The sequence below is a fragment of the Cebus imitator genome, unplaced genomic scaffold (assembly GCF_001604975.1).
Source record: "Cebus imitator isolate Cc_AM_T3 unplaced genomic scaffold, Cebus_imitator-1.0 Scaffold82, whole genome shotgun sequence".
Classification (NCBI taxonomy): Eukaryota; Metazoa; Chordata; class Mammalia; order Primates; family Cebidae; genus Cebus; species Cebus imitator.
This window is the reverse complement of record NW_016107397.1, coordinates 10072230-10097823: the sequence shown is the minus strand read 5'-3', so window position 1 is coordinate 10097823 and position 25594 is coordinate 10072230. Positions and strand designations below refer to the sequence as shown.

The window sequence follows — 25594 nt, the reverse complement described above, 5'->3', positions numbered from 1 at the left end:
ACTGCAAGCGCCCACCACCACGCCTGGCTAATTTTTGTACTTTTAGTAGAGACAGAGTTTCCACCATATTGGTCAGGCTGGTCTTGAACTCCTGAACTTGTGATCCACCTGCCTCAGCCTCCCAAAGTGCTGGGATTACAGGCCACCATGCCTGGCTTCCCTGGGCTTTTCGAGACGGAGCCTCACTCTGTCACCCATGGTGGAGTGCAGTGGCCCGATCTGAGCTCACTACAACCTCCACCTCCTGGGTTCAAGTGATTTTCCTGCTTCAGCCTTCCAAGTAGCTGGGATTACAGGTGTGTGCCACCACATCCAGCTAATTTTTGTATTTTTAGTAGAGATGGGAGTTTCCCCATGTTGGTCAGGCTGGTCTCGAACTCCTGACTTCTGCTGACCTACCTGCCTCAGCCTCCCAAAGTGCTGGGATTACAGATGTGAGCCATGTGCCCGGCTGTCCCTGGGTTTTTAATGAACGCAATTCTGTTGTGTGGAAACTGAGCTAGGTCGGAAGTCACGTGGCTCCACCCTGCCAAGAGCTCTGGCTCTCCTGGCTATGGGTCCAGTGGTCATCTTCTCTCTCAGACAGGGTGCTCTGCCCTCCGCAGTGTGCCTGGTTTTTTGGATACAGCATGACTGAAGTGTCACTTCTCAGCAAAGACCAACATGTCTTTGTCTGCCTACTAGTCTAAGACCATCTTCTGTTCAAAGGCCCTCACCATGCATTGTGAGTCTGCTTCATGGGCCTCCTTCGGTGGTCTGTGACCAGCAGGAATGAACGGGGACGTGCATTGTTCAGCCCTAACTCTTGCATGCTGGTGGCATCAGCAGGTGCTCACTCCCCTGGCATGTGGACAAAGGTGATGAGCGCGGCTGACAGCTCCTGGGGGCAGCGTGGGATCCGGTCTGAGGCCAACGCCCTACCGCGGTTAGGCTTTTGGCAGCAGAAGGTGGTGGACTTTTCACCATTTCTTCCAACGCTGTCTCACATAGGAGCTCCATTTCCACTGCAGCGCTGCTGCCATTGTAACAGGACGGGGCTTGTGGAGCCTGAGGGACCGCTGTAGCCAGGCTTGGTCTGGTGGTCAGGGAGCAGCGGGCAGACCAGGGCTGAGCTGCATCCATCTCTCAACGGCTTCCTCTCCCTGTGCTCTGCTCACCTGGGGTAGGCCTCTGGGAACAGGGAGTCACAGAAACCATGGGCAGTGGAGTGGGTTGGTGGAAGAGGCAGAGAGCCCTAGAGTAGAGAACGCAGTTTTCTCAGGGTTGCTTAACCCAGGCAGGGGTAAGAGGTGAGCTCTGGCCGCTTATTCCAAACGTATGAGCAGGAGGGAAAGAGACGCAGGGAAGCCACAGGGACAGGCCGTTTTTTTTTTTTTTTTTCCTTTGAAGAGAGCTCGAGCTTCCACCACATTCCTCCTGCACCCCTCTGGGTAGATGGTGGCTATCCCCTTGGGCGCCCATTTGTGAGGGCTGGAGGCCTTTTCTGGATGGGCAGGGCGGGGGGCTACCACCCCAACTCCTTCGACAGAATGACGGCCTCCTGGGGTTTGCAGGGAGTGCCTGTCAGAAGGGGGGGTGTCTCCTCTTCATTCCTGCCCTCCTCTAGCTGCCTCTCCTGCCTGGAGCACTTGGAGGCAGTTATTTCAACTGGGCATGACCTGATGTCTGTCACGGACCCTTGAGCAGGAGTGATACCTAAAGGAGGCAAAGGCGAGTGCACCTGGCAGATCTCCCTCCTCTGCCCCGACAGCAGAGCCCAGAGCACCCCTTGGCCCGACACATCCCATGGCCCTGCAGTAGCCTCTCTGATGGGGACGACTTTGCCCTGGTTACATGAGCTTTAATCATCACTTGATCATATGGGATGGTTATGTTAAAAAGTCTAGTCCAAGTGGAAATACACCTGGGGCATCTTAGTACTGCAATGATTGATGGACTCCAATGTACAAAATAAACTGTTACTCAGTTTTTCGATAATGTTTACATATTACATTTTCATCCTCAAAATTAACAAATGTGATCAACCCCAAATTTTAAAAAGGGCTTAAAGGAAGAGGATGAAATTCTGGAAGTCTAAATGGAAAGGGGAATGTGTTGACTGAGTTTGATAAGCAATTCCTTCCATTTGAGAATGCAAGGAGCCCACAGGACCCTCACTACAGGACTGCCACTCACTGCTGCGGGAGCTCTCTGTGAAAGGCGCTGCTCCCCTCCGAGACTTGGCTCCTCTGCTGACGTGGACGGGTTCATCTGCCCATGTGGATGCCCAGCCACAAAGTCACTGCGAGAGGCCTTTAAAACACCTGTCAAACAGAGTCACTTCATAAACATTCACTCCCCACTTCACGTCTCCCCACGTCAGAGTGGGTATTTTTCATGTGCTGTGGCAAAAAGGAAAGGCTAGTGTGTGCTTTATAGGGGAGGAGGGGATCATTATTTCTTTTGTTAAATTTTTATTGAGACAGAGTCTTGCTCTATCACCCAGGCTGGAGTGCAGTGGCATGATCTTGGCTCACCACAACCTCTGCCTCCCGAGTTCAAGCAATTCTCCTGCCTCAGCTTCCTGAGTAGCTGGGATTACAGATGCCCACCACCATGCCCAGGTAATTTTTGTATTTTTAGTAGAGATGGGATTTCACCATGTTGGTCAGACTGGTCCCGAACTCCTTGACCTCAAGTGACCCACCCACGTCAGCCTCCCAAAGTGCTGGGATTATAGGTGTGAGCCGCCATGCCCAGCCCGTTATATCTGTTTATATGAACATCACTTACGGTATGTTTCTCATGTGCCTCTGTGGGCCACCGTCGCTGGCTGCCTGTGCACGTCCCTGTGCCCACAGGTCTGTCTGGTGGTGCTGACCAGCAGTTGCAAAATGACTGACTCTTGAAGAAACACTGGGTGGTGTGGGAGGTTCCTGCCGATGCTGAGAGGAAGAACAACCCAGGAATGGCAAGGCCAGGGGAGGGTGGAGTTCAGGGGAGGAAGGACAGGGTCTAGGGCCTGAGTTGGGCTCTGTGCTGAGTGCTTACCTCCCTCTCCTGCCACATACTGCAGACATGTGGAAGATGCAAGGAGGCCTTTGCTTCCGGAAAGGTGCCTGCCCTGTGGTGGAATGCACCCTGGAAGCCTGTGGATGCAATGCACACGGCAGAATCTTCTGTTTGAAAGCAGTGGGTGGGCGTCACACTCAGGGGCCCTGTTTCTCAAAGGTGGCGAGGGAGGTAGGGACACAACATGCCAGGAAGACAGGTGTAATTTAAGGCAAATTTTAATAGATTTATAAAGATCATATATACAAAACAGGTTAAACCACCGTGGCTATACATTTTTACACTTTATCATATCTTAACCTAGCACACTGTATTTCTAAAGTGAGTCTGGTCACAGCAGGACGGCCCGGCACAGGTGGTGCTGGCATGCAGTGACCGTCGGGAGGGGCTGCGCAGAGCACTCGGTTCCTTTCTGTATTTAAGGCCCCAAAGGGCTCAGGTGCTATAGCTAGAAGGCCACCTGACTGGTCCCTTCGGCAGTGTGTCCTCCGGCTGCGTGGGCTGGGAGCTGAGCACAGGAAAGTGGCCACGAGCCATTTTCGGGGGCCACGCACAGGCCCTGAGCTTATGACCACAGAATTTCCTGGTGATGCTTGTGTCAGCACACAATACTGTGCCCATCGATGTGAGCTGGTTCAAACGGAGTTAAGAAAGGGTACATTTTTGAACGTTTTAAACCAATTTGCCTGACAGGTCAAAAGGTAATTTTTGGAGATGCTAGAGACTGACAGACACAATAGAGATTTTAAATTTTGCATAAATATGCTTGTTAAAGAATCCAGACTGGGTGCAGTGGCTCATGCCTGTAATCCTAGCACTTCAGGGAAGCTGAGACGGGAGGACCACTTGAGGCTAAGAGTTCAACACCAGCCTGGGCAACACAGTGAGACTCCAGCTCTATAAAAAATGTAAAAATTAGCCAGGTGTGGGTGGTGGCACATGCCTGTGGTCTCAGCTACTTGGGAGGCTGAGGTGGGAGGATTGCTTGAGCCCAGGATTTTCGAGGCTGCAATGAGCTGATCATACTGCTGAACTCCAGCCTGGGCCACAGAGTGAGACCCTATATTTTATTTTAGTTTAGTTTTTGAGACAGAATCTCGTTCTGTCGCCTAGGCTAGAGTGCAGTGGTGCGAGCTCAGCTCACTGCAACCTCCACCTCCCAGGTTCAAGTGATTCTTCTGCCTCAGCCTCCTGACTAGCTGGGATTACAGGCGTGCGCCACACCCAGGTAATTTTTGTATTTTTAGTAGAGACAGGGTTTCATCATATTGGCCAGACTGGTCTTGAACTCCTAACCTTGTGATCTGCCCACCTCGGCCTCCCAAAGTGCTGGTATTACAGGTGTGAGCCACTGCGTCTGGCTGAGACCCTATATTTTAAAATAAAATAAAACAAAAAATCAAGAAGGTTCACTCTGTAAAAAAGAAAAAAAAAAGTAAATTTGAAATGCATTTGCATGGTAGTTGTATACCAGTGAGTAGTGTGGAAATTATACATGACTTGACTACATTTTATAAAAGAGGAAAAAAAAAAAATCTAACACATTGACTCCTAACTGCAAAGTACCACAGAGCACACAGCCCACAGAGCCTGCGGGCTGCGTGGGAGCTCTGATGCAGACACATGTTCAGCACCTGTCACCCACAGCTACATTACAAGAGCTGCTGGCACCTGTTTGCAGGGGAATGTAGAAACACGCACCAGGGTTCATCCTGACAGCTTGGGTGAGTGGGACAGCCACAAAGAACCCACCTCATTTGTGTGATTTCCAGATACAAGTCTGGTTTGGTTCTCGATGCCCAAGTTTCAAAGTCTCCTACCTGATCCAGCGTCCTTGGCCTAGTTTGTAGTCACTTTTTTTGGGGAGGACAGATGGGGAAAGACATTGGTGGCGAAGACCTCCCGCATCTGTGGGAGGTCTCTCGGGAGCCAGCTGTGGGATGGAGGAGGGGTGTGTGCCACAGTCTCAAGGGGTTCACACTGCTAGGGGCACTGATGGCCACAGCCCTGCATGCCCCCCTCGGTGCTCCCCAAGCTGTCAGGGATGATTCAGATCAGCTTTAACCACAGCTCCAGGGCAGAGGCTGAAGTTGCAGACAGCAACAATTAGGCCTGCCGGTCAGACACTTCAGCCCTTCCTGCAGCCCTGTTCTCAGAGCCTCCCTCTGCCCATGGAGCTAGTACCAGAAGGCCCCGGAGCTGGGCGTGGAGGATGTTTATATCCTCCTCACAGAGGGCCATGGCTCTTGACCGCCCCTATATCTGTCTCTGCGGAGATAAACTTTCCCTTGTCTGGACTTCCAGTCAGATTTTAACAGGTGAGCCGCCCAGACCAAGCCAGTTGGGGCTTAGACATTTGCTGGGCAAGCTGAGAAGATGTGGTCCCCCAAGAAAGCTCTACCTCGATGACGAATTGCTGGGGTTACATTCATTTGGGTAAAATATATCAGCTTTTAAAATCACAGAATGGGCAGGGTACAGTGGCTCACGCCCATAATCCCAGCACTTTGGGAGGCTGAGGTAGGTAGATCACAAAGTCGGGAGATCAAGACCATTCTGGCTAACATGGTGAAACCCTGTCTCTACTAAAAATACAAAAAATTAGCCAGGCATGGTGGTATGCAACTGTAATCCCAGCTACTTGGGAGGCTGAGGCAGGAGAATCACTAGAACCTGTGAAGCAGAGGTTGCAGTGAGCTCAGATTGCGCCACTGCATTCCAGCCTGGGCGACAGAGCGAGACTCTGCCTTAAAAAAAAAAAAAAAAAAAAAAATCACAGAATGAAGTGAATTCATTGTTAATTAAAGGGTGCTGAGGTGACAGGCCTGGAACAAGAGCCCGTCATTTTCAGCAACAGGACCAGGCGAGGGAAGGGAAGCCCTTCCACCAGTCACGGCCCTTGGTGCCTCTCCATACCCTGTCTACCCCACTCACTTGAGGGCCAGGCTGTGTGGGCCCAGCAGGAAATTCAGGCTGACGCCCCCCCCCCCCCCACCGCCCCCGGTAACAGCACCCGTGTCCTGCTTTGGTTTATGTTATACACACATCCGAAAGGAAACCAACAGGAGAAAATGACTGCCTGGAACCTGCTCAAAAGAAAGCACCTGATTTTTGGGTGGAGCTAAATTTCTACTTGTACTGGGAAGTCAGCCACAGAGCTGATTTTCAACACAACTCCCAGCAAATGCACAACCGTCAGCCAGGTGCTGAGGCTGCTGGACTCGTGAGAGTGTCATCTTCCAGGAAGGATTTCCAAATGTCAGGGTTAAGTGTGGGAGAAATTCTTGTCCCCTCCACACCCGGATCTGCCAGGACAGAGAAGCCTGTGCCCAGTGGGTGGTGTGCTTTTCTGGGCAGGAGCACTATGGTCTATTTCAGAGTTCCATCCACTTCCTACCCCTCACCACACATGGACACTGGCTTCTAGCAGTGTCCGCCATGCCAGGTATCTGGGAACTCACTCCCTTCTAGGAACCTCCTGCTTCCTGCTGGGTTCTGTAAGTACGCCCTTTGAATGGGAAATTCAAATACTGAGAAAAGCTCATCTCCCAGGGACTACTTAAGTGAGATGTGGGTTAGGCAAGGCCCAGCACATGCCAAGCATGGCTGTTCTGAGACTTTAGGTCCTCCAGGCTCATGGGCTGGAGCCATGGCCATGGCCTGCAGTCAGCAGAACCACACCATGCCAGCATCTCCTTGAAGGGGCTGCCCTGGGCCCACAGCACCAGACAGACACAGCCACGTGAGGAGAGGGGTGAAGGATGCTTCCAGTGAGTGGTGACCTGTCTGTGGTCTAAAGTCAGCTTCTACCCGGACATGGCAATACTACAGCCCAGAAATCCGATGCATCAATTTCAAAATGCTGCCCTGAACACCAAAAATAACCCGCCTCCAAGTTCCACAGGGTTCTGGAGGGAGAGACAGAGCAGCAAGTAAGGGAGGAGCCGCAAGGGGAGGTCTTGGTGATCTGAAGACTTTCCTCCAGAACGAGTGAGACAGGCCATGAACGTGAGACCTGGAGGCAAGGGCAGCACATCCCCACCCCGTGGGCTCCAGTCCCAGCTCAGTCACCACCCAAACCGCAGACTCTGTCTCTCCCTGGTAGCCTGTCACCTGCCGTTGAGGCCTGGTCAAAAGGAAGCTTCAGCTCCTTTCTTGGGAAACCTAACACTTTTCCAGGTCCAATAACAACGCCTCACAAAACGAGCATGAGACTGAAAGGTGGACATCAGTGAACCATCCCCTTCCAGGGCGCGCGGTGCCAGACCCTCCCCTGGTGCTTCCGTATGCAGGCATCCAGCATGCCCGTTGCAGTCCCCCGTCAACTCTCAGGCCTGGGCCAGCTCCCCTGAATGCCAAGGCTTCAAGGAAACAGTATCCCCTATTTAAGGACCATCTCCCTGGGGCTGCTGTGCCAATTAAGTAAGACTTAAAGGGGTCTGTCCTCTTCAAAGCGAAGTTTCCTGAATTTCAAGGGATCGAATGAGGCTAAGCATGTGACGCACCTTACAGAGAAATGGCGCCAAGAGATTGGGAAAGGCTGCACGCACGTGATGAAACACTTACTAGCAAGGATTTCCTCTCTGCCCTTAAATCACAAAAGAAAACCCACCATCCTTGCACTTCTTCTCGAGGCAGGGTGCTGGCCAGTGAGAAGACCTGGTGGCGCATTATACGGTGAAATACAATCCGCACCACGCTAAACATGGATGTCCCCAAACCTGGAAGGAACCTCCCAGCTGGCCCCTTTAGTGGCTGTCAACCGTGGCTGACGTCAGAACCACCTGGGACATGGGGAAACCTGCACTTATGAGCTGGTGTCTCGGGCTTGGCGGCTCAGCATACTACCTGGGTGAGAGAGCCTCAGGTGATCGACTGTGTCCCCAGGGCAGAAAGCCACTAGGCCATCCAGCATGGAAATGTGAGGACATCCAGGCTCCCAGAGCTCAGCCCACAGTCAGAGCAACACTGTGTGCTCAGGGCGGGTGTTTTTCTGGCACGCTCTCTGCCTTTCCCACTTGTGGTCAGTTCAAGGCCCCACTGGCCACACACGGGCAATGGCGCTGAGCGGCATCCCCACTCCTTTTTTCAGAAAGCTGCTTGTTTGGGAAGGAGGAGAGATGTGCAGTGATGCTGAGGAGCAAGTTCCGGTGGAGGCCTGGGCGTGAGAGCTCCAGTCACACCATGCCGAGGACCAGACAGTGCCCATGCTTCCTAGGAGTGGTCTTCTCACTTTCTGGCTGGAACGATAACCACAAAGGTTGCAAGGACAGAACCTCCACCTGCGATCCCCTCGGGTGCCTCTGGTCTCCAGAACACATCAAGGTCCTTCCCCTCCGAGCTTCCCAATCTTAGAGAGCGGGGCCTCTCACACTCACATGCATGTGTTTAGGTATATATGCTGCCACGTCATGCTTTAAAAATAAAGAGTGTTTTGAATGAAAGCCTCTGGAACACATCTTCATGTATTTTTAAGATAGGGTCTTGCTCTCTTGCCCAGGCTAGAGTGGAGAGTGTGATCACAGCTCATGCAGCCTCAAGCTCCTAGGCTCAAGTGATTCTCCTGCCTCAGCCTCCCAAGTAGCTGGCACTACAGGCACGCACCACCATGCCCAGCCGATTCTGTTTATCTGTAAAGATGGGGTCTTGCTTTATGGCCTGGGTTGGTCTCAAACTTCTGGGTTCAAGCAATTCTTCCACCTTGGCCTCCCAAAGTACTGGAATTATAGGTGTGAGCCACCGCACCCAGCCCAAAATACTATTTACAGTGGTTCTCCTACATGGCAGGCTTTGTTTGGTATGTGGAAATAATAACTGTGATGAATAAATAACAAACCATGTTCAAATAAAATTAGGATTACAGGCGGGTGCAGTGGCTCACACCTCTAGTCCCAGCACTTCGGGAGGCTGAGGTGGGTAGATCACGAGGTCAAGAGATCAAGACCATCCTGGCCAACATGGTGAAACCCTGCCTCTACTAAAAATACAAAAAATTAGCTGGGTGTGGTGGCAGGCACCTGTAGTCCCAGCTACTCGGGAGGCTGAGGTTGCAATGAACCGAGATTGTGCCACTGCACTCAGCCTGGTGACAGAGTGAGACTCCGTCCCCCACCCCCCCCACAAAAAAAAAAAAAAAAAGGTTAGAGTGATTCGCTCTGAACTTTTGGGACTGGAAAATCAGTTTAGTGTTGGTTTTGAATCCTAGCAATATTTTATATTGAGCAAAGAAAGACTAAATTTATTTTAATAAACATCCAGAGGCTGAGGGTGGCCAAATTTTCAAGCCAGACCCTCCCATTGCTAATACACTGTGCAAAGCTTGCGCCACGAGCAACTGACGTGGACCACTACCATTGCAATGGGAGCCTCCGCCTAACAATACCAGATTAGTAGATCTCTGTTCCCAGAACCTCCAAGTTAGTTCTAACTAATCATCTTCTAAGAGCTTTTTTTTTTTTTTTTTTTTTTAATATTGGAGTTAAAATAATCTGACTGATTTTTATCAAAGTAGGAAAATTACAATAAGAATTCTAGAGATCTCTATAAATTACAGACCTATGACTCAAAATCTTTGAAACAGTATCTCAACAAACAGAAGAGCTTAAAATAGATTTCAGTAAAAACCCTACATGCATTCTTATGTGTAAACAGTATAGCTATGAGGAACATATCTTATTTTGAGGAAGTTTATTGTTACATTTTTGCAATAATTGACCAGGCACAACTACCTCCTGCTTTTCCAACATCTTAATAAAAAAGACAATAAAGATTAACAGTGAAATTAAAATTAAAAAATACAAAAGCCTAATGTTCTGGAGACAAAAATGACTACAGTCTATCTGTAGAAAAGTTGTAAATGATGATAGTTTAGCCTTGCAAAGAGTTACCTTCTCCAATGACAATGCATTACAGAATTTGGAAGGGGGTGTCTTTAAAAGCTTCCTAATTCACCCTGGTCATGAGGAAGAGGAGGAAGTCCAGCTCAGCAAGGCCAGGGTGGTAGGGTCAGTGGCTGAGCGAGTCAAGAATCTGGGCCGGGCGTCATTCCACCGTGCTTTCTATCGAGTTAAACAGACCTCACAACATCTCCTTACTCTCATGCTTCCGGTTTGAAAGCGATTAGTAAATATGTCATACTGTTTAAAGGAAAACAAGCACTCACTGACCAGGCTGGACTACTCAGGAAGATGTTTCAAACAACTCCCCTGCCACGCCAATCATGGTGGTGCTGCCTCCAACAGCGCCACCAAGAGGCACTCCAAGTTGGTGGAGGACCCGCTTGCACTTCCTCTGGGCTCTGGGTCCTGACAAACATGGGGGATAGTGAAAGCTGACCCGGGCAGCACACAAAGCTCACCACGCTGTGGACCGAGCTGCACTTCACTACTGCAAACTGAAAATGTGACCCGAGACCATCCTGAGGGACCCACCAAGAGTTTTCTTTCTCCTTTAAAATGTGGTCATTGGCACTAATCCCTGGTCACATCCTTTAGATCTGTGAAGAGCCAAAGGATGCAGTACAAGAACAGCAACTTCATTATCCAGCCAAAGTAAGAGCTGTAAGCCAGCAAACACTGACGCACACCCTTGGGCACCACAAGAAAGAGAGAGTCCACGCTGTCTCCTAATGAAAACACTGTGCTGACAGGGTGACCCAGAGGCAGGTCCCCCTCCCTCCTCTTTCTGCTTCTGCATCTGCCCCAGGGCTTCTGTTGAAAGGGGCAGCATGGCCTCGGGACAGGGCCCTGGGATGTGTGACTGAGCCACAGCAACATTCAGGTGCCAATTAAGAGGAAGCTTTTCATTTGCTTTTAATGCTAGGACACATCCCCAAGCATACTAGGCAGGATTTCTCAGTAGAGTGATACACAGAGGGGACCAGCTTGGAATGCAATGTATTTTAAACACAGTGAAAGACACTTGGCAGGTAGCTGGACGAGTGAGCTAGGCCCAGGATTGGCCAGCTCGCGTCAACATTCACAGGCTTCGGGTGGACTCCCCCAGGACAGCGGCATCCGAGAGTGTTTACTTGTTCTGCAAGCAGTCACAGAAGTGGGGGGCCTTGATGAGAATCAGCCTTAGGAGAGCTGAGAACAGGCGTGGTCGTTCCTAATGAAACCAAAGGCACTGGTGGAGTGGCAGTGTGGAGAAACCCAGATTCCTCCAGCATTTGTGGGCTTCCTGAAAGGTCAGCTGTTAACTCGCCAAGCAGCTAGGGCCTTAACAAAAGCTCTGCTGGTCGCCTTGCCAGCTTTCTGAAGCCCCAGAAGAGGAATGTTTCTGAAAGAAGGAAGTGCTATGTGCTGCCAACTGCATGTGAGCAGATGACTTGCAGGATGGGAAAGCCATCTGCAAGGCAACCTGGTTTCTGTCTTTGCCATCAGGTTGGGCGGGGTGGCTAGGGGTGAAGAGCACCACTGTGTGCGCATGGATGAAGCAGCAGTCACCGCAGGCATCCTGTCTCACTCCATCTTGTGCTGTTGGGCATCTGGCAGGGCAAGAAGGACTGAGTCCCCTGCAGGGGCGTTGAGGTGAATCCACACCTGCAGAGCCCCCCATCCTGTCCTCAGAGCTGGGAGGGGATCCTAGGCATGGCTCCTCAGCTTTATCTAAAAGGCTGGATGAGGGGCTCTTAGGAAAACTGGCACAGGAGTTTGCAAAGGCAACGTACTCCCTTTGGGAGGTGGCCTTCAGACACTGCGGCTGGGGCTGCAGGGCCGGGCTCAGGCACTGAGTTTAGCAGCATTGGCGTGCACTCAATCTCTACAAGCTACTGTTAGGCAAAGCTCTCAGGTTAGTCTGTCTCAGGGAAGACTTGCAAGTTAGAAAAGCCATCTGCAAGGCCAGCTGGTTTTTGTGATTTTGTCATTAAAGACAGAGCGTGCGCGCGTGCGTACACACACACACACACATACGCACACGCAGAATCCTCAAATTGTGTCAGAAAAAGAGTAACATTTCTGTAAAGAAAAGCAAGCAGTGTTATTAGATGTTCCGTATTAATAACACAATGATCCCTTGGATTTTCAGTAGTTTTACTCGTCCCCAGGATTCAGTAGCTAACATGACAGTGTCCATGTCCTTTTGCCTGGAGTTCGCTGGCTGGGCTGGGCTGACAGCATTCTGGAGCCAGGTATTTGAGGGCATGGATCCGAGAAACCCACTCAAGGACCACAGAGACGACGCACAACACAGAGCCTGAGCCACAGCCTCAGAGGCTGCTGATGGACGCTGGAAACTGGGGCTCTCCTGCTCACTGCAGCATGATATCCTTCAGGTTCTCCTGCAGGATGGTGTCTTTCACAGCATGGAACACGAAGCGGACGTTCTCGGTGTCGATGGCGGTGGTGAAGTGGTGGAACAGCGGCTTGCTGCGGTTCCGTCTCTTCCTGTCGAAGCACTGGACCAGGTAGCGCTGGACGTCCTCCAGCCGGTGCGGGTCGCCCCTGAAGTCCGGGAAGTGCTTCTTGATGCTCACGGTCTTCACCTTCTCCACCAGGAGGTCCATCTTGTTGAGGAAGAGAATGATGGAGACGTTGAAGAAGAGCTTGTTGTTGACGATGGTCTCGAAGATGTTCATGGACTCCACCAGCCGGTTGGTGCGCCTGTCCTCCATGAGGACCTGGTCATACTCGCTGGAGGAGACCATGAACAGGATGGACGTGATCCCATCGAAGCACTGGAACCACTTCTGGCGCTGAGACCGCTGGCCGCCCACATCCACCATCTTAAAGGGGATTTTCTTAATAACGAAGTCATGCTCCACAATCCCCTTGGTGGCTTTCCTAGCCAGCAAAATGTCTTGCTTACTAGGAAAGTAATTCTGTAAAACACAGGATGAGGCAGTCATTTAGGAGAGCAAGAAGGAACACATGAAAATAAAAAGATGGCAAAAAGGGTGGAAGGAAAGAGACCGACTTTTGCAAGAGGTTGAACCAAATACCAAAAGCAAATTTCATTTATAAAATTATCAACTGGCCATGAAACAGAAAGTGGAAGAATCAAATACTTTATTTCAAAATGAAAAGAGGCTCACCAGTCTGTAGACGAATGATCAGAACACTCATGGACAGGCCCCAGTTGAAAATCACATCCATTTTCTTCTCCAGAGGGAATTTACCATTTTTTTTTGTTTCCATACCAGAGATACCTTTTTATTTTTCTAACTTCCAGAGCTTACAGCTTCCAAAACTAATTTAGGTGAACTAAATTACTATGAACTAATTTCGGTTTTATAATGTGATTTAAATTCAGTCTGCAATGTATTTGTTATTCTTAGAAAATTCTTCAAGTCTTGGGCCTGGCATGGTGGCTCATGCCCGTAATCTTAGCATTTTGGGAGGCCAAGGCGGGCAGATCACCTGAGGTCAGGAGTTCAAGACCAGCCTGACCAACATGGTGAAACCCCGTCTCTACTAAAAATACAAATATTAGAGATAGATAGCACCACTGTACCCCAGCCTGGGCGACAGAGCAAGACTTCGTCTCAAAAAAAAAGAAGAAAAAAAAAAATCTTTAACTCTTTAGCAACACACAGGCAACTGTAGTCACTCTTTACCCACTTTGACTTTGCACTATTAATAATCCTCCAGGCCAGGCATGGTGGCTCACACCTATAATCCCAGTGCTTTGGGAAGTGGGAGGAATAGCTTGAGCCCAGGAGTTCAAGACCAGCCTGGGAAACATAGTAAAACCCCACAAAAAGTAAAAACATTAGCTGGGCATGGTGCTGCATGCTGTAGTTCCACCTACTTGGGAGGCTGAGGCAGGAGGATGGCTTGAGCCTAGGAGGTTGAGGCTACAATGAGCTACGATTGCACAACTGTACTCCAGCCTGGGTGACAGAGTGAGACCCTGTCTCAAAAATAAAAACAAAAACAAAAAAAACCCCACCTCTCGTGATGAGTGCATGCACCACTCAGGCAGCTGTCTTGCAAAAAGAGCAACAGGGACAGGATCAAGCCTTGATCTAGAGGTCTGCCCACCGCCCACAGGTTATGCAGGGGACAGAGAAACATCTTCAATAACACTACAGGGGTGGAAGGGCAAAGTCCAGATGGTAAGAAACCCTACGGGATAAATAATCCAGTTACTCCAATACATACATTGAAAGAAAAAGGATAGAGACAGACAGATGAAAAGTAAAGTGATATTGACCGACTGCAATGCATGGGCCTTATTAGGTTGTTGATTCAAATTGTTAAAATAAAGCAAAATCAACAAGAAAACATTAATGAGACAACAGGGAAAATCTTCAAACTGACTAGGCTGACAAGGAATTACTGATTTTTCAGGAGCTATACAGTATTGTGGTTAAGATTTTGAGAGTCATCTTTTAGAGGTACACTCTAAAATATTATTAGTGAAATGACATGGCCACGCATTTGCTCCTGGAGGTGGGGGGAGGGCTGCTGAAACAAGACTGGCAATCAGTGATAATGTGGCACGTGGGGTTTCATTAGACTATTCGTTTTTGTTAATGTTTGAATTTTCTGTAAGATAAACGAAGTCCTCCTTTTTTCACTCAAGAATTCCTGTCTGTCTCCTTTACGGTGAAAGGCATTCTCACAGGGCAATTTCCTCCCCCTCCCTGCTGAGATGAAACCCTGATCTAAGAGAGAGCATAATGTTACAATGCTACTCATGGTAATGTAATAGAACAAGCTTGGCCTGTAAGTCCAGCCGAGCCCTCACGACGTGGATTGCTTTGGTCTCTGGACAAATGTTTTCTAATCTTGGAGCCCAGCTTCTTCGGGTGGGGGTGCTTACTCACCAGCTGGCCGATCCGGTCCAAGTTGTCCAGGAAGTACTTCACCGACTCCCCCTGTCAGGAAGGAAGAATATTCACAGCTCAGTCTTGATAGAGGAATCCTGATGTGGCAAATACAAGAACCTAACAGGGTAAGAGCAGTGGGATTTTGCCTCTGTTGTGAACAGGAAAGTGAAGCAAAAGGGCAAAGAGTGTCCGTGTGTTTTCTAAAATAAAAAACTTCTACAATTTAAGAAAATTTTTAATGCAGTTTCTTTAGCTCCAACACCCATATTTAAATTCTGGCGGTTTTTCAGTTTTCCCTGCTGGGTTTTGGTACGTGGTGGGATGCTGGGCCCCCTGACAGGTGACTCTCTTTCCAGACACGAAGGCTGGCCCACTCCTGGCCATGCTGCTGTGAAGGTGAGACTAGAATAAGATTTTAGATTTTGGCTCTTGGGTCCAGTCTTGCTTCTGTCAAAGACAGCCCAAGGGACTCAAGACATTGTCTTTAAAGGAATAATGGACTCTTTCTGGAAACTGGAAGATGTTTTGCGCATATGGCAAAACATCTTCCAGTTTCCATAAAGAGTCCATTATTCCTTCCCACATTTTTATGACCTGATTTACAGTAGCAAACACAGGGGAATCTTCCATTTGGATTGTTGTGGTGGAATGACAGCCAGTCTTCTCCTGGACCAAACATCGATACAATTTGAGACGTGTTCCGTGGAGAGAAGGGCCCTGCAGAATCACCCAGGGCCCCGTTTCAGGAAGCGCTGTGCCACCAGACACGTGGCACACATGCGGCACAAGAGGAGCCGGGAGGGCGTGCAACCCCCAACCACAAAGCAGCCCACACATGAACAGGTATGCACAAGATTGCCTTAAAATGCAGAATGTTAAAAACCAATTATACCGCTTTCTAAAAGATTCTACTTTGAACCCTGCTCTACAGACAAGACACCAGCAGGTGGAGTATAGGCTTCCAGGCTGCCTTGACATCAGGGCTGTGGGAAGAGCAGGCACTTTCTGCGCTCTCATGGAAGTGTACAGGGGCATGGTCATATACACGTGGCGAGCTGATGCGGGAGAATTTTAAGGAAGGCAGGCCACCGGAATGGACTAGGTGATGGCGCCAAAGCTCGTGACATCCTAAGGGATGGAGAAAGGTGGCCAGCGTCTGCTCCGTCTATCTCTTCCTCCTCTGTCCCAGATAGACTGTGAGGAGAAAGCAGAGAGGAAGCTCCTTTAGTGAGGAGCCCGCCTTCCCACTTTAGAATGAAGGCCTCGATGTTTCCAAAGTGAGTGGTTTGAGGGGAGAGAAACACACGGCTCCCCATCTCAGTGCTGCCTGTGTGAGCCAGCACACCTCCTACTCTTCCTCTGTGGCAGGATGGGGTGAGCACCGGCACCTCGTGACCACCTGCTCTCCAGAGCCCCAGGCAGAGGCCCAGCTCTGAAGCAGAGAAGGTACCCCGAGCACCTGGCACGACTCACCTCTTGCGCTCGCTCTCGCCCTTCCTCACCAAGCCCCTGTGATGTGGGAAGCCAACGTGAGGCCTGTGTGGCACCCGTCTTCCTGCAGCTGTGGCAAGTCCCCTGCTCCTCTGCACATCTGCCTCCTCCCATACCCAGACAGGAAGCAGCTGGGAGAAGCTGCTGGAAGCACTCACTCACCTGATTTATGACAAGTTCCTTCCCCAGCACCTTTCTCTCCTGCCTCCTCCTGCTCTCTTGCCCTCACCCGGGCCTCGGGAGGTGCCATGCAAGCATAAGAAGCATCAAGATGCCATCCCCACCTTTCCTGTGGCCACAGGCTCCCCCAAGGAGCTGCGAGTGACAGCAGCTCACAGCCCTGGCCACCCTTGCCCGTTCCTAGGCAGGTGGTGGCACCAGGCATGAGGGAAGCAGAGGCGTTCTCCTGCGGGGTTCTAGCTGGGTGGGGCATGGAGAGTCACAGTGGCACACATGCCCCAGCCAGTGCTCTTACCACCACAGGACACAAAGCCATGGATGCACAGGCTCCACCCAGTGTGGACGAAAGGGGAAAAGCGCCACAGAGGACACAATCAGGACTGCCAGATGGGAGGCAGGAAACAGGAAGGACGTTTCCCCCAGTGTGAATCTAAACATCCCTACTGAGTCTGAAATCAATCACCCAACTGCACTTTACAACACAGCCATCACTAACATTAAGATATATTTACTGTTGCTTTCTCTCCAATGACTGAATGAGGATGGCTCACTTACCATAGCAGTTTGTTTTTTACTACTTGGAATGGACATAACTTATCTGTGACTCTTGGTCATCTTGCATGGTTGGTGGAAGAGTGGAGTCGGATCTAGTTTCATGCCAGGGCGGCCTCATCTCGAGAAACAGCCCAGGGGGTCCATGGTAAAGTGACCACTGAGCTGCAAGGTCCAGGGCCCGTGCCACAAGCTCTCTAACAGGGGCCAGAGTGGAGGGAAGAAGGGGAAACAGAACAACCCCGTGAGATCCAGAATGCGGTCACCCACGTCTGCACTCTTTGCTGTCCCTGAGGTTTGGTTCACTGCGGTTTACCACCAGACACTCGATGATGTGCCCACTGATCTGGCATGCAGCCCATGGGAAGATCGTGTGGACAGACTCCCTCCATTCTCACAGCACCAGCTCATTAAAAGGGCCAGGTTTAAAATCCAATGCATTTTCAACCCTGGAGAATTCAGTCATTTCTTCAGAGAAAAAGCATGTGGTAGAAACTGAGATGTCCACATGAAATTAACTGCTTGGGGGGTTTATAAAGAGGCACTGTGCATGCCAAGATGAACCCAGAGTCTTCTCGAAGGCTGCTGCAGTCCTGAGATCTAGCAAACACGAGTGGATCGAAAGTAGGCTTTCAGGACTCTCCTGGGCATGAAAAACTTACATTGCTCAAGAGTAACACAAACTTGGACTTGTGAATTAGACGAAATGAATTCACTAGGCTGGGACCACAAGCCACTGAGCACACACCTGACAGTGGCCTGTCCTCTGCCTCGACTGTCCCAGGAATATGCCTGTCTGCTCACGAGCAGCAGAAGGGATGAACCTGAGCAGGGGCTGGTGGGCAGGGAAAGAGGCATTGTCTGTTTCAAGCAGTAGCAGCAGGTTGATTTGGGGGGCCTGGGCACAGCCGGGCAGATGTGACGTCGTGACTTTGGGCAAGACCTAAGCCAACACATATCCATGAAGAGACCACTTTTCAGCAGAGGCCTGAAGCCTTCAGCAGTCTTTGGAAGCACCTGTCACCCACACCTCCAGCGAGAGGATGACACACACTGGGCTCGCTGCCACTCAAGAGCTCCATCAGCACCATCAGGCAGGCCCTGCGGCAGCCTCGCCCGTCACCTCTGTCCCTGCACACAGCAAGCTGCCCTTCACAGACCTCTGCTGGCCGCACGGACTTCCTTCAGCTAATTTAGGACCACAATCAAAGAGCCTCAAATCTTTCAACCTGCACAAGACCAGCCCCTCGAGATCAGTACATGAGGGGCTGACTTTGGTTCCTTCTTGTCCTCTGCTTCTAATTGGAGCCTTTCTACACACAAGCTTAGTTTAGTTCCTGCCTCTCTGTCAATGTCATAGACTGACAGGGTATGCATGAAAGACAGCCCATGTGGATCCCATGGGGGTGTGAGAGGGAACAAAGGTAACTGTGGATTGGTCTAAGCTGTAAGGGTCAAGGTAAGGAGAGATCAAGGACCAGAGAGTGGTTACAAAGAAAACAAACACCAACTTCCAGCTCCTGGCCAGAGGGCCTTTTAGTTTAAACCCTATCTGCCCATTCAGGAGCTGTCTCAGTTTCCCTTTTGTTTTTTTTTTTGAGATGGAGTCTCACCCTGTCACCCAGGCTGGAGTACAGTGGCGTGATCTTGGCTCACTGTAACCTCCCCCTCCTGGTTTCAAGCAATTCTCCTGCCTCAGCCTCCTGATTAGCTGGGACTGCAAGTGTGTACCACCACACCGGGCTAAGTTTTGTATTTTTAGTAGAGGGTTTCACCAGGTTGACTAGGCTGGTCTTGAACTCCTGACCTCAGGTGACCTGCCTGCCTCGGCCTCCCAGAGTGTGCCCCCAGCCTTGTCTTAGCTTCTGCATTTAGTGAAGTTAACTCTAAAATCCTAAAACAGGGTCATTCACACTGACTGAAAACAGGGCTTGTCAATGATGAGCTAGAGGATTCCAAAATCTAGTTCACTCACTTCAACAAATTACAAAGACTAATTTTAAAATTGCTGTATATTAAAAACAACAGCAAACTACTCCAAAGGCTAGGTTTCCAATTTCATTACTTAAAGTTAGCATTTGATTTCCACTGAATAGAGATGCTAACCAAACAACAGAGAACCTTTCAAAATACTTTAAAAAATATTATATAGTTCCCCAAAAGAAATCCTCATTTTGAACTCACGCTTTGCTAAGTGAATGCCTATGACATCTCACTGCGGTAGTATGAGATGAAGTGATTATCACAGCTGTGAAAGTGTTCTGGAAAAGAGAGAAAGCACCGTATCAATATACATTATAAAAATGAAGTTTTTCAAGTTTTAACTTGGGTATCTATGAATTGTCTGTTGCTAATTTATAAACCTAAAATGTTAGGTAAAAGGGCCAGGTGTCGTGGCTGACGGTAATCCCAGCACTTTGGGAGGCGAAGGCGATCACTTGAGGTCACGAGTTTGAGACCAGCCTGGCCAACATGGTGAAACCCCGTATCTACTAAAAATACAAAAATTAGCCAGGTGTGGTGGCGTGTGCCTGTAATCCCAGCTACTCAGGAGGCTGAAGAATTGCTTGAAACTGGGAGGCAGAGGTTGCAGTGAGCTGAGATTGTACCATTGCACTCCAGCCTGGACAACAGAGTAAGGAAAAAAGGAAAGAAAGAAAGAAAGAAAGAAAAGAAGAAAGAAAAAAAAAAAGATTCACTGGCAGAAATACGAAGTGACGTAGGCACAAGGTTGTTCACTGCAGCAAATGTGCAGTAAGAGAAGCTAGTTGAATGAATTGTGATCTCCATGCAGTCGAGGGCTGTGATCCCAGCAAAGGAGTGAGAAGAGCTCCGTGGCTGTAGAGAGGTTTCCTATACCCACTGCCAAAGGAAAGGTGCAAGGCACAAAACACAACAGAGTGTGCTTCCTTTTATGTAAGAAATCACGGGGAGCCTAAAACCCATACTCTATTTGCTTATATTTGGAAAAGGAAACGTGGATATGCCAGCAGCAGATAAAAATGATGGCTTCTAGGGAGGGAGGGAATGGGGAATGGGACAGAGAGAGGAGTAGACATCTCTGAGTGTGTTTGGCTTTGGAACCATGTAACATCTTCCATAATTAAAAAAAAAAAAAATTATATCAAAACCAACCCTCAAAATTGAACCCAACAAAAGCAAATGAACCTAACAGGATACGAAGGTTAGAGGCAGAACCTAGAATTCTGGCCTCCTCCTGTTTTTTTTTTTTTTGCCAGAATGTGAAAATGCAGAGGAGCTGACCCCTGATTCTGGCCACACTTTGGCCACCTTGCCCTGTGTGTGGCCTTGTGGCTGTCTCTAAGCCTGGCAAACAGCCACCCCTTGGTCACAGTAGTGAGACCCCAGGAAGGGCTGCACAGGGTCCTTGGCCCTGGAGCAGCATCTACAACTGTAAGCTCAGGCTCCGCGTGGTGTGTTCTTGGCAGGTGCAAAGGTGAAGCCATGGGAGCGCCAGGCACACTGGGCCCCTAAAGCACCAGGCTCCCCTTGCCTGGGTTCTTCCTTTAGTTAGGTATGATCTACATAACATAAAACTCACCATTTTGAAGTGAACCACTCAGTGGCATTTACTACATTCAAAATATTATACAGCTACCACTTTTACAGCATATCAGCCGTCACTCCCACTGCCCCGGCCCAGCCCCGACAACACAAATCTGCTTTTTGTCTCCATGGATTTGCCTGTTCTGGATCTCTCACTGGAGTGCAGTCACGCAGCACGCAGCCCTTTGTGTCTGGTTCTTTCACTTGGCGCAGGATTTCCGAGGTTCACCCATGCTGCAGCACGGGCCAGTGCTTCATTCTTTTCTATGGCAAATAATATGCCACTGTATGGACATGGGATTTGTTTTTCCATTTGTCAGTTGAGGGACATTTTTACTGTTTCCAACTTTTGGCCATTGTGAACAGTGCTACAAACAGTTGTGTAGAAATTTTTGCTTGAATATCTGTTTTAATTTCTTTTGAGTATACACCTAGGAGTGAAATTATGGCATCCTATGGTAATTCTTTTTTTTTTTTCCTTGAGACTAAGTCTTACTCTGTTGCCCAGGCTGGAGTGCAGTGGCACAATTTCCACTCACTGCAACCTCCATCTCCTGGGTTCAAGTGAATTTCCTGACTCAGTCTCCCGAGTAGCTGGGACTACAGGTGTGTGCCATCACACTTGGCTAATTTTTGTATTTTTAGTAGAGACGGAGTTTCACCGTGTTGGCCAGGCTGGTCTCGAACTCCTGACCTCAAATGATCCGCCTGCCTTGGCCTCTCAAGTGCTGGGATTATAAGAGTTAGTATGCCTGGCCATCCTTTGGTAAATCTGTGCTTAACTCTTTGAAGACCACCGAGCTGTTTACCACAGTGGCTGCACCAGGCTACAGGCCCATGGGCCATGCACAAAATTGCCAGTGTATCCACATCCTTGCCAACATTTGTTATTTTCTGGTTTTTGAAAACTATAGCCATCTGACTAGCTGTGAAGTAATAGCTCAGTGTGATGTTTTCTGACAATTCCTTGTGATCTTTTCTAGGTGGTTCTACTTGTATCATTATCATTATAGACAGCATGTGCATATGCTCCCAGAATTCCTGTGTGGAAGCCCTACCTGCAGTGTGATGGTATTTGGAGATGGGGCCTTTGGGGGGTGACTGGCATTAGATGAGGTCATGAAGGCGGGGACCTCATGACATGATAATGCCTTTAGAAGAAGAGATAGGAGAGCTCTCCCTCTCCCTCCCTCCTGTTTGAGGACACAGTGAGAAGCCAGCTGTCTGCAATCAAGGAAGACAGCCCTCCCTCACTGGAACCTGATGGTGCTGGCACCCCAAGCTCTAATTTCCAATCCAGAGCTGCGAGAAAATTAATTTCTGTTGTTTAAGCCACCCAGTCAGGGTATTTTGTTAAGGCAGCTTGAGCTGATAAATACAATTATGAACTTGCGGATTTTCATCTACCAGAGGCAAAAATGGTGAAATGTAAACACATATTAATACTGAGCAGTGGATTTACGAGTATCTGTTGGGCTCATTCTTAGACAGTTTCGTAAGATGTTCAATAGTTCAAATTAAAGATTCAGCCCTTAAAGCTATAAATTCTTCATTGGTATCACAGGGATCATTATAGAAAAATTAGCTAGAAAGAAATGTTATAGCATGTATTAAGACATTCCCTTGCCTCTAGATAAGAAAGCATCTAGGCTAGGTATGGTGGCATGCACACCTGTGGTCTCAGCTACTTGGGAGGCTGAGGTGGGAGGATCACTTGAGCCCAGGAGGTTGAAGATGCAGTCAGCCATGATTGCGCTACTGCACTCCCGCCTGGGCAACAGAGTGAGACATTGTCTCTTAAACAAAAACCCCAAAACCTAAATAACAGTGCTGAGGGGTAGGGAGAGCTCACCCAATTTCTAGAGGCTTCAACCACAGAATCCCTAAAATCCAGCATGTGAGTGACTGGGCATGTCACAGTTGAGCTGTCACCTTTCTACTTTTAGGGGAAATTCATAGCAGAATTCCAGCCTTTGTAGTGGCCAGAACCCTAATTCTGAGCCTCATTGGGGCTAGGACAGAGACATGTGTGGAAAGTTGCAAGAACAGTACAAAGCATCCATACAGTCTTTATCTAGATTCACCTGTTAACATCTTCTCTTATCTGCTTTATCCTTTGTTCCTTCCCTTTCAATACACAGATGTTTGAAAATCTGTCATCATTTGAGAGCAAGTTGTTTACCCCTAACTACTTCAGTGGGTATGTCCTAAGAACGAGGACACCTGCTTCTACAACCATAGCAACCTCAGGCACTGCTTCAGGAAGATAAGAGTGCTAAAGGCACTGCCACCAAGATAAGAGTATTAATCTAGGGTAGCTATCTAATAATTCCCATGTCTAATGCATTATCTAATTATATACAGATTATCTAATTATCTAATATATACAGATAGGGCTATAGATCATTTTCCTCCTCCATCACAGAATTTAGGTTATTTACATGTAGTCGTCATTCCCTCTTTAGTTTAATTTCATCTGAAACACTGAATTTGTTTTTTTGAGATGGAGTCTCTCTCTGTCACCCAGGCTGGAATGTGGTAGTGCGATCTCAGCTCACTGCAACCTGCGCCTCCCAGGTTCAAGTGATTCTCCTGCCTCAGCCTCCTGAGTAGCTGGGATTACGGAAGTGCACCATCACACCTGGCTAATTTTTCTATTTTTAGTAGAGACAGTGTTGCGCCATGTTGGTCAGGCTGGTCTCGAACTTAAGTGATTTGCCCGCCTCAGACTCCCAAAAGTGCTGGGATTACAGGTGTGAGCCACCACACCAGTCCCACACTGAGATTTCTGAAGAACAGAGCTGCCTCCCACTATCCTTGGAGTTTCTGTGATGTTTCCAGTGTTTTAACATGACAGATGATTTTCCAATCAGCGCCACTCCACGCTTGCTGGTCTATGGATGATATTCACCGGTCAACAAGAGTCCCCTTCCTCTTGATAATCTCATAGCTGTCTACAAGGACTCACAGATGCTATTGTTTTCCAGGGGCTGTAATTCACCTGTATCCTAGCTTACTTTGGTGCTCAAAGTGAAGACAGCATTCAGTCTCGCTGGCCCTTTGCATTTCCATATTCTAAAGTCAGTTGTCAATTTCTACCCTCCCTGTCCCCCCAAAACATCTGTGGTGTTTTGATTTTGAATGAGGTCCTTAATTCCTCTTGGTAATGCTTACAAATTTTCTGCACACAAGTGTTGCACAATTTTCCTTAGACTTATTCTTAGGCATGCAATCTTTTATGGTGTTTCTTAAATGGTATCTTTAAACATTTTTCCATTTTCTAATGCTTTGTTGCTAGTGAATAGGAATACAATTGATTTCTGCATATTGGTTTGTGCCTAGTGACTCTGCTAAGCTCTGTATTCATTTTTTTTTTTTTTTTGAGACGGAGTTTTGCTCTTGTTACCCAGGCTGGAGTGCAATGGCGCGATCTCGGCTCACCGCAACCTCCGCCTCCCGGGTTCAGGCAATTCTCCTGCCCCAGCCTCCTGAGTCGCTGGGATTACAGGCACGTGCCACCATGCCCAGCTAATTTTTTGTATTTTTAGTAGAGACGGGGTTTCACCATGTTGACCAGGATGGTCTCGATCTCTTGACCTCGTGATCCACCCGCCTCGGCCTCCCACAGTGCTGGGATTACAGGCTTGAGCCACCGCGCCCGGCAGCTCTGTATTCATTCTAATAATATATCTGCAGGTTCTTCTGAATTTTCCAGGTGCACAATCGCTTCACCTGTGAGCCACAGGCATGGTGGCATGTGGCAACAGTCCTTTTTGCTAGAAGAACAAGAGGATAGAGCAGGGGCAACCAGGACTGCCAAGGGGGTAAGGTGGGAACTCCAGGAAGAAGAGAGCCAGTGGAGGGAGACCTCGAGTTCTGGGCATCAACTCTGCCCAAGAGCTTGGGTGACCCCTCAACCAGAGGGGCAGACTGAAAGTGGTCTCTGCTGTGATCTGAGCAATCACCAGCACAGGCATGACCAAGTTGGTAGTTTGGGTCTCACCAAGTTAAGTGTTTGCTAAAGCAAAAATATCAACATTAGTTGGATGAACAGAACAGGACTTAGAGTCTTAAAACGACATCCATAATGCCCAGGATACAATCAAATTATTCAACACATGGAAGGTGCTCATCATCAGGGGCAAAAATAATCAGAAGTTATCAACTCAGATAACCCAGATATTGGAATGACTTGACAAAGACTTTAGAGCAGCTATTATAATTAGGCTCAATTAGGTTAAAAATGCTCATGATGAATAAAGATATAGAAAATCTTAGCAGATGCACAGAAAACAAAGAGAATCAAATGAAAATTTCAGAACTAAAATATACGACATCTGAAATTTAAAAATTTACTGGATGAATTTAATAACAGACTGGGGATGAGAGAGGAAACAATTAGTGACCACCGAATTTGGATTAATATAGATGACCCAATGATCCAATCTCAAAAAAAGAAGAAAAAAAAAGAATGAATGAGATGCAGGCATTTTTGGGGCAATTCCTAAAGGCCTCATACACAAGTAGTTGGCATCTCACAGGAGAGAACAAAGAGAGTGGGGCAGAGAATGTTTTTAGAAGCAGAAAGCTTTCCAATTTGGTGAAAGACATACATTTACAGATTTCAAGAAGCTCAACGAATTCCAAATATGATAAATATGAAGAAACTCATAGCAAGGATACTACATAACATACTTCTGAAGAATCCACAGGTCAAAGAAGTCAGACTCTTCTGGTCTGACATGTAAAGGGCCTGGAAGTTGTCCCTCCCATCCTCACAACAGCAACAAACTGAAAATCAACAGCTCTGCTTAGACCCATCAGAAAGCTGAGATCACAGGACACACTGCTGCCCCCAAACTGGAAAGACACATAGGCAAATACAGAGAATCAAAGTTTACCAGAAACAGAAGATGATGCTAGAGCCTGCAACTGACAAGTTATGCCCAGCATTTTTTTTTTTTTTTTTTTTTTTTT

At 48.5% G+C, this 25594-nt stretch overlaps 1 protein-coding gene across 1 annotated transcript in view; it reads right to left on the bottom strand.

Annotated features, from left to right (window-relative positions):
* Nucleotides 1–10929: 10929 nt before the first annotated feature.
* Nucleotides 10930–25594, bottom strand: part of GNA12 (G protein subunit alpha 12) — a 119643-nt gene continuing 104978 nt past the window's right edge. Inside the window, exons 3-4 of the mRNA XM_017533783.2 lie at nt 14825–14875; nt 10930–12874 (exon numbers count right to left, since the gene is read on the bottom strand). Coding sequence (XP_017389272.1) covers nt 12305–12874; nt 14825–14875 — 621 coding nt within the window. The 3' untranslated portion in view covers nt 10930–12304. The remainder of the gene's footprint in view (nt 12875–14824; nt 14876–25594) is intronic.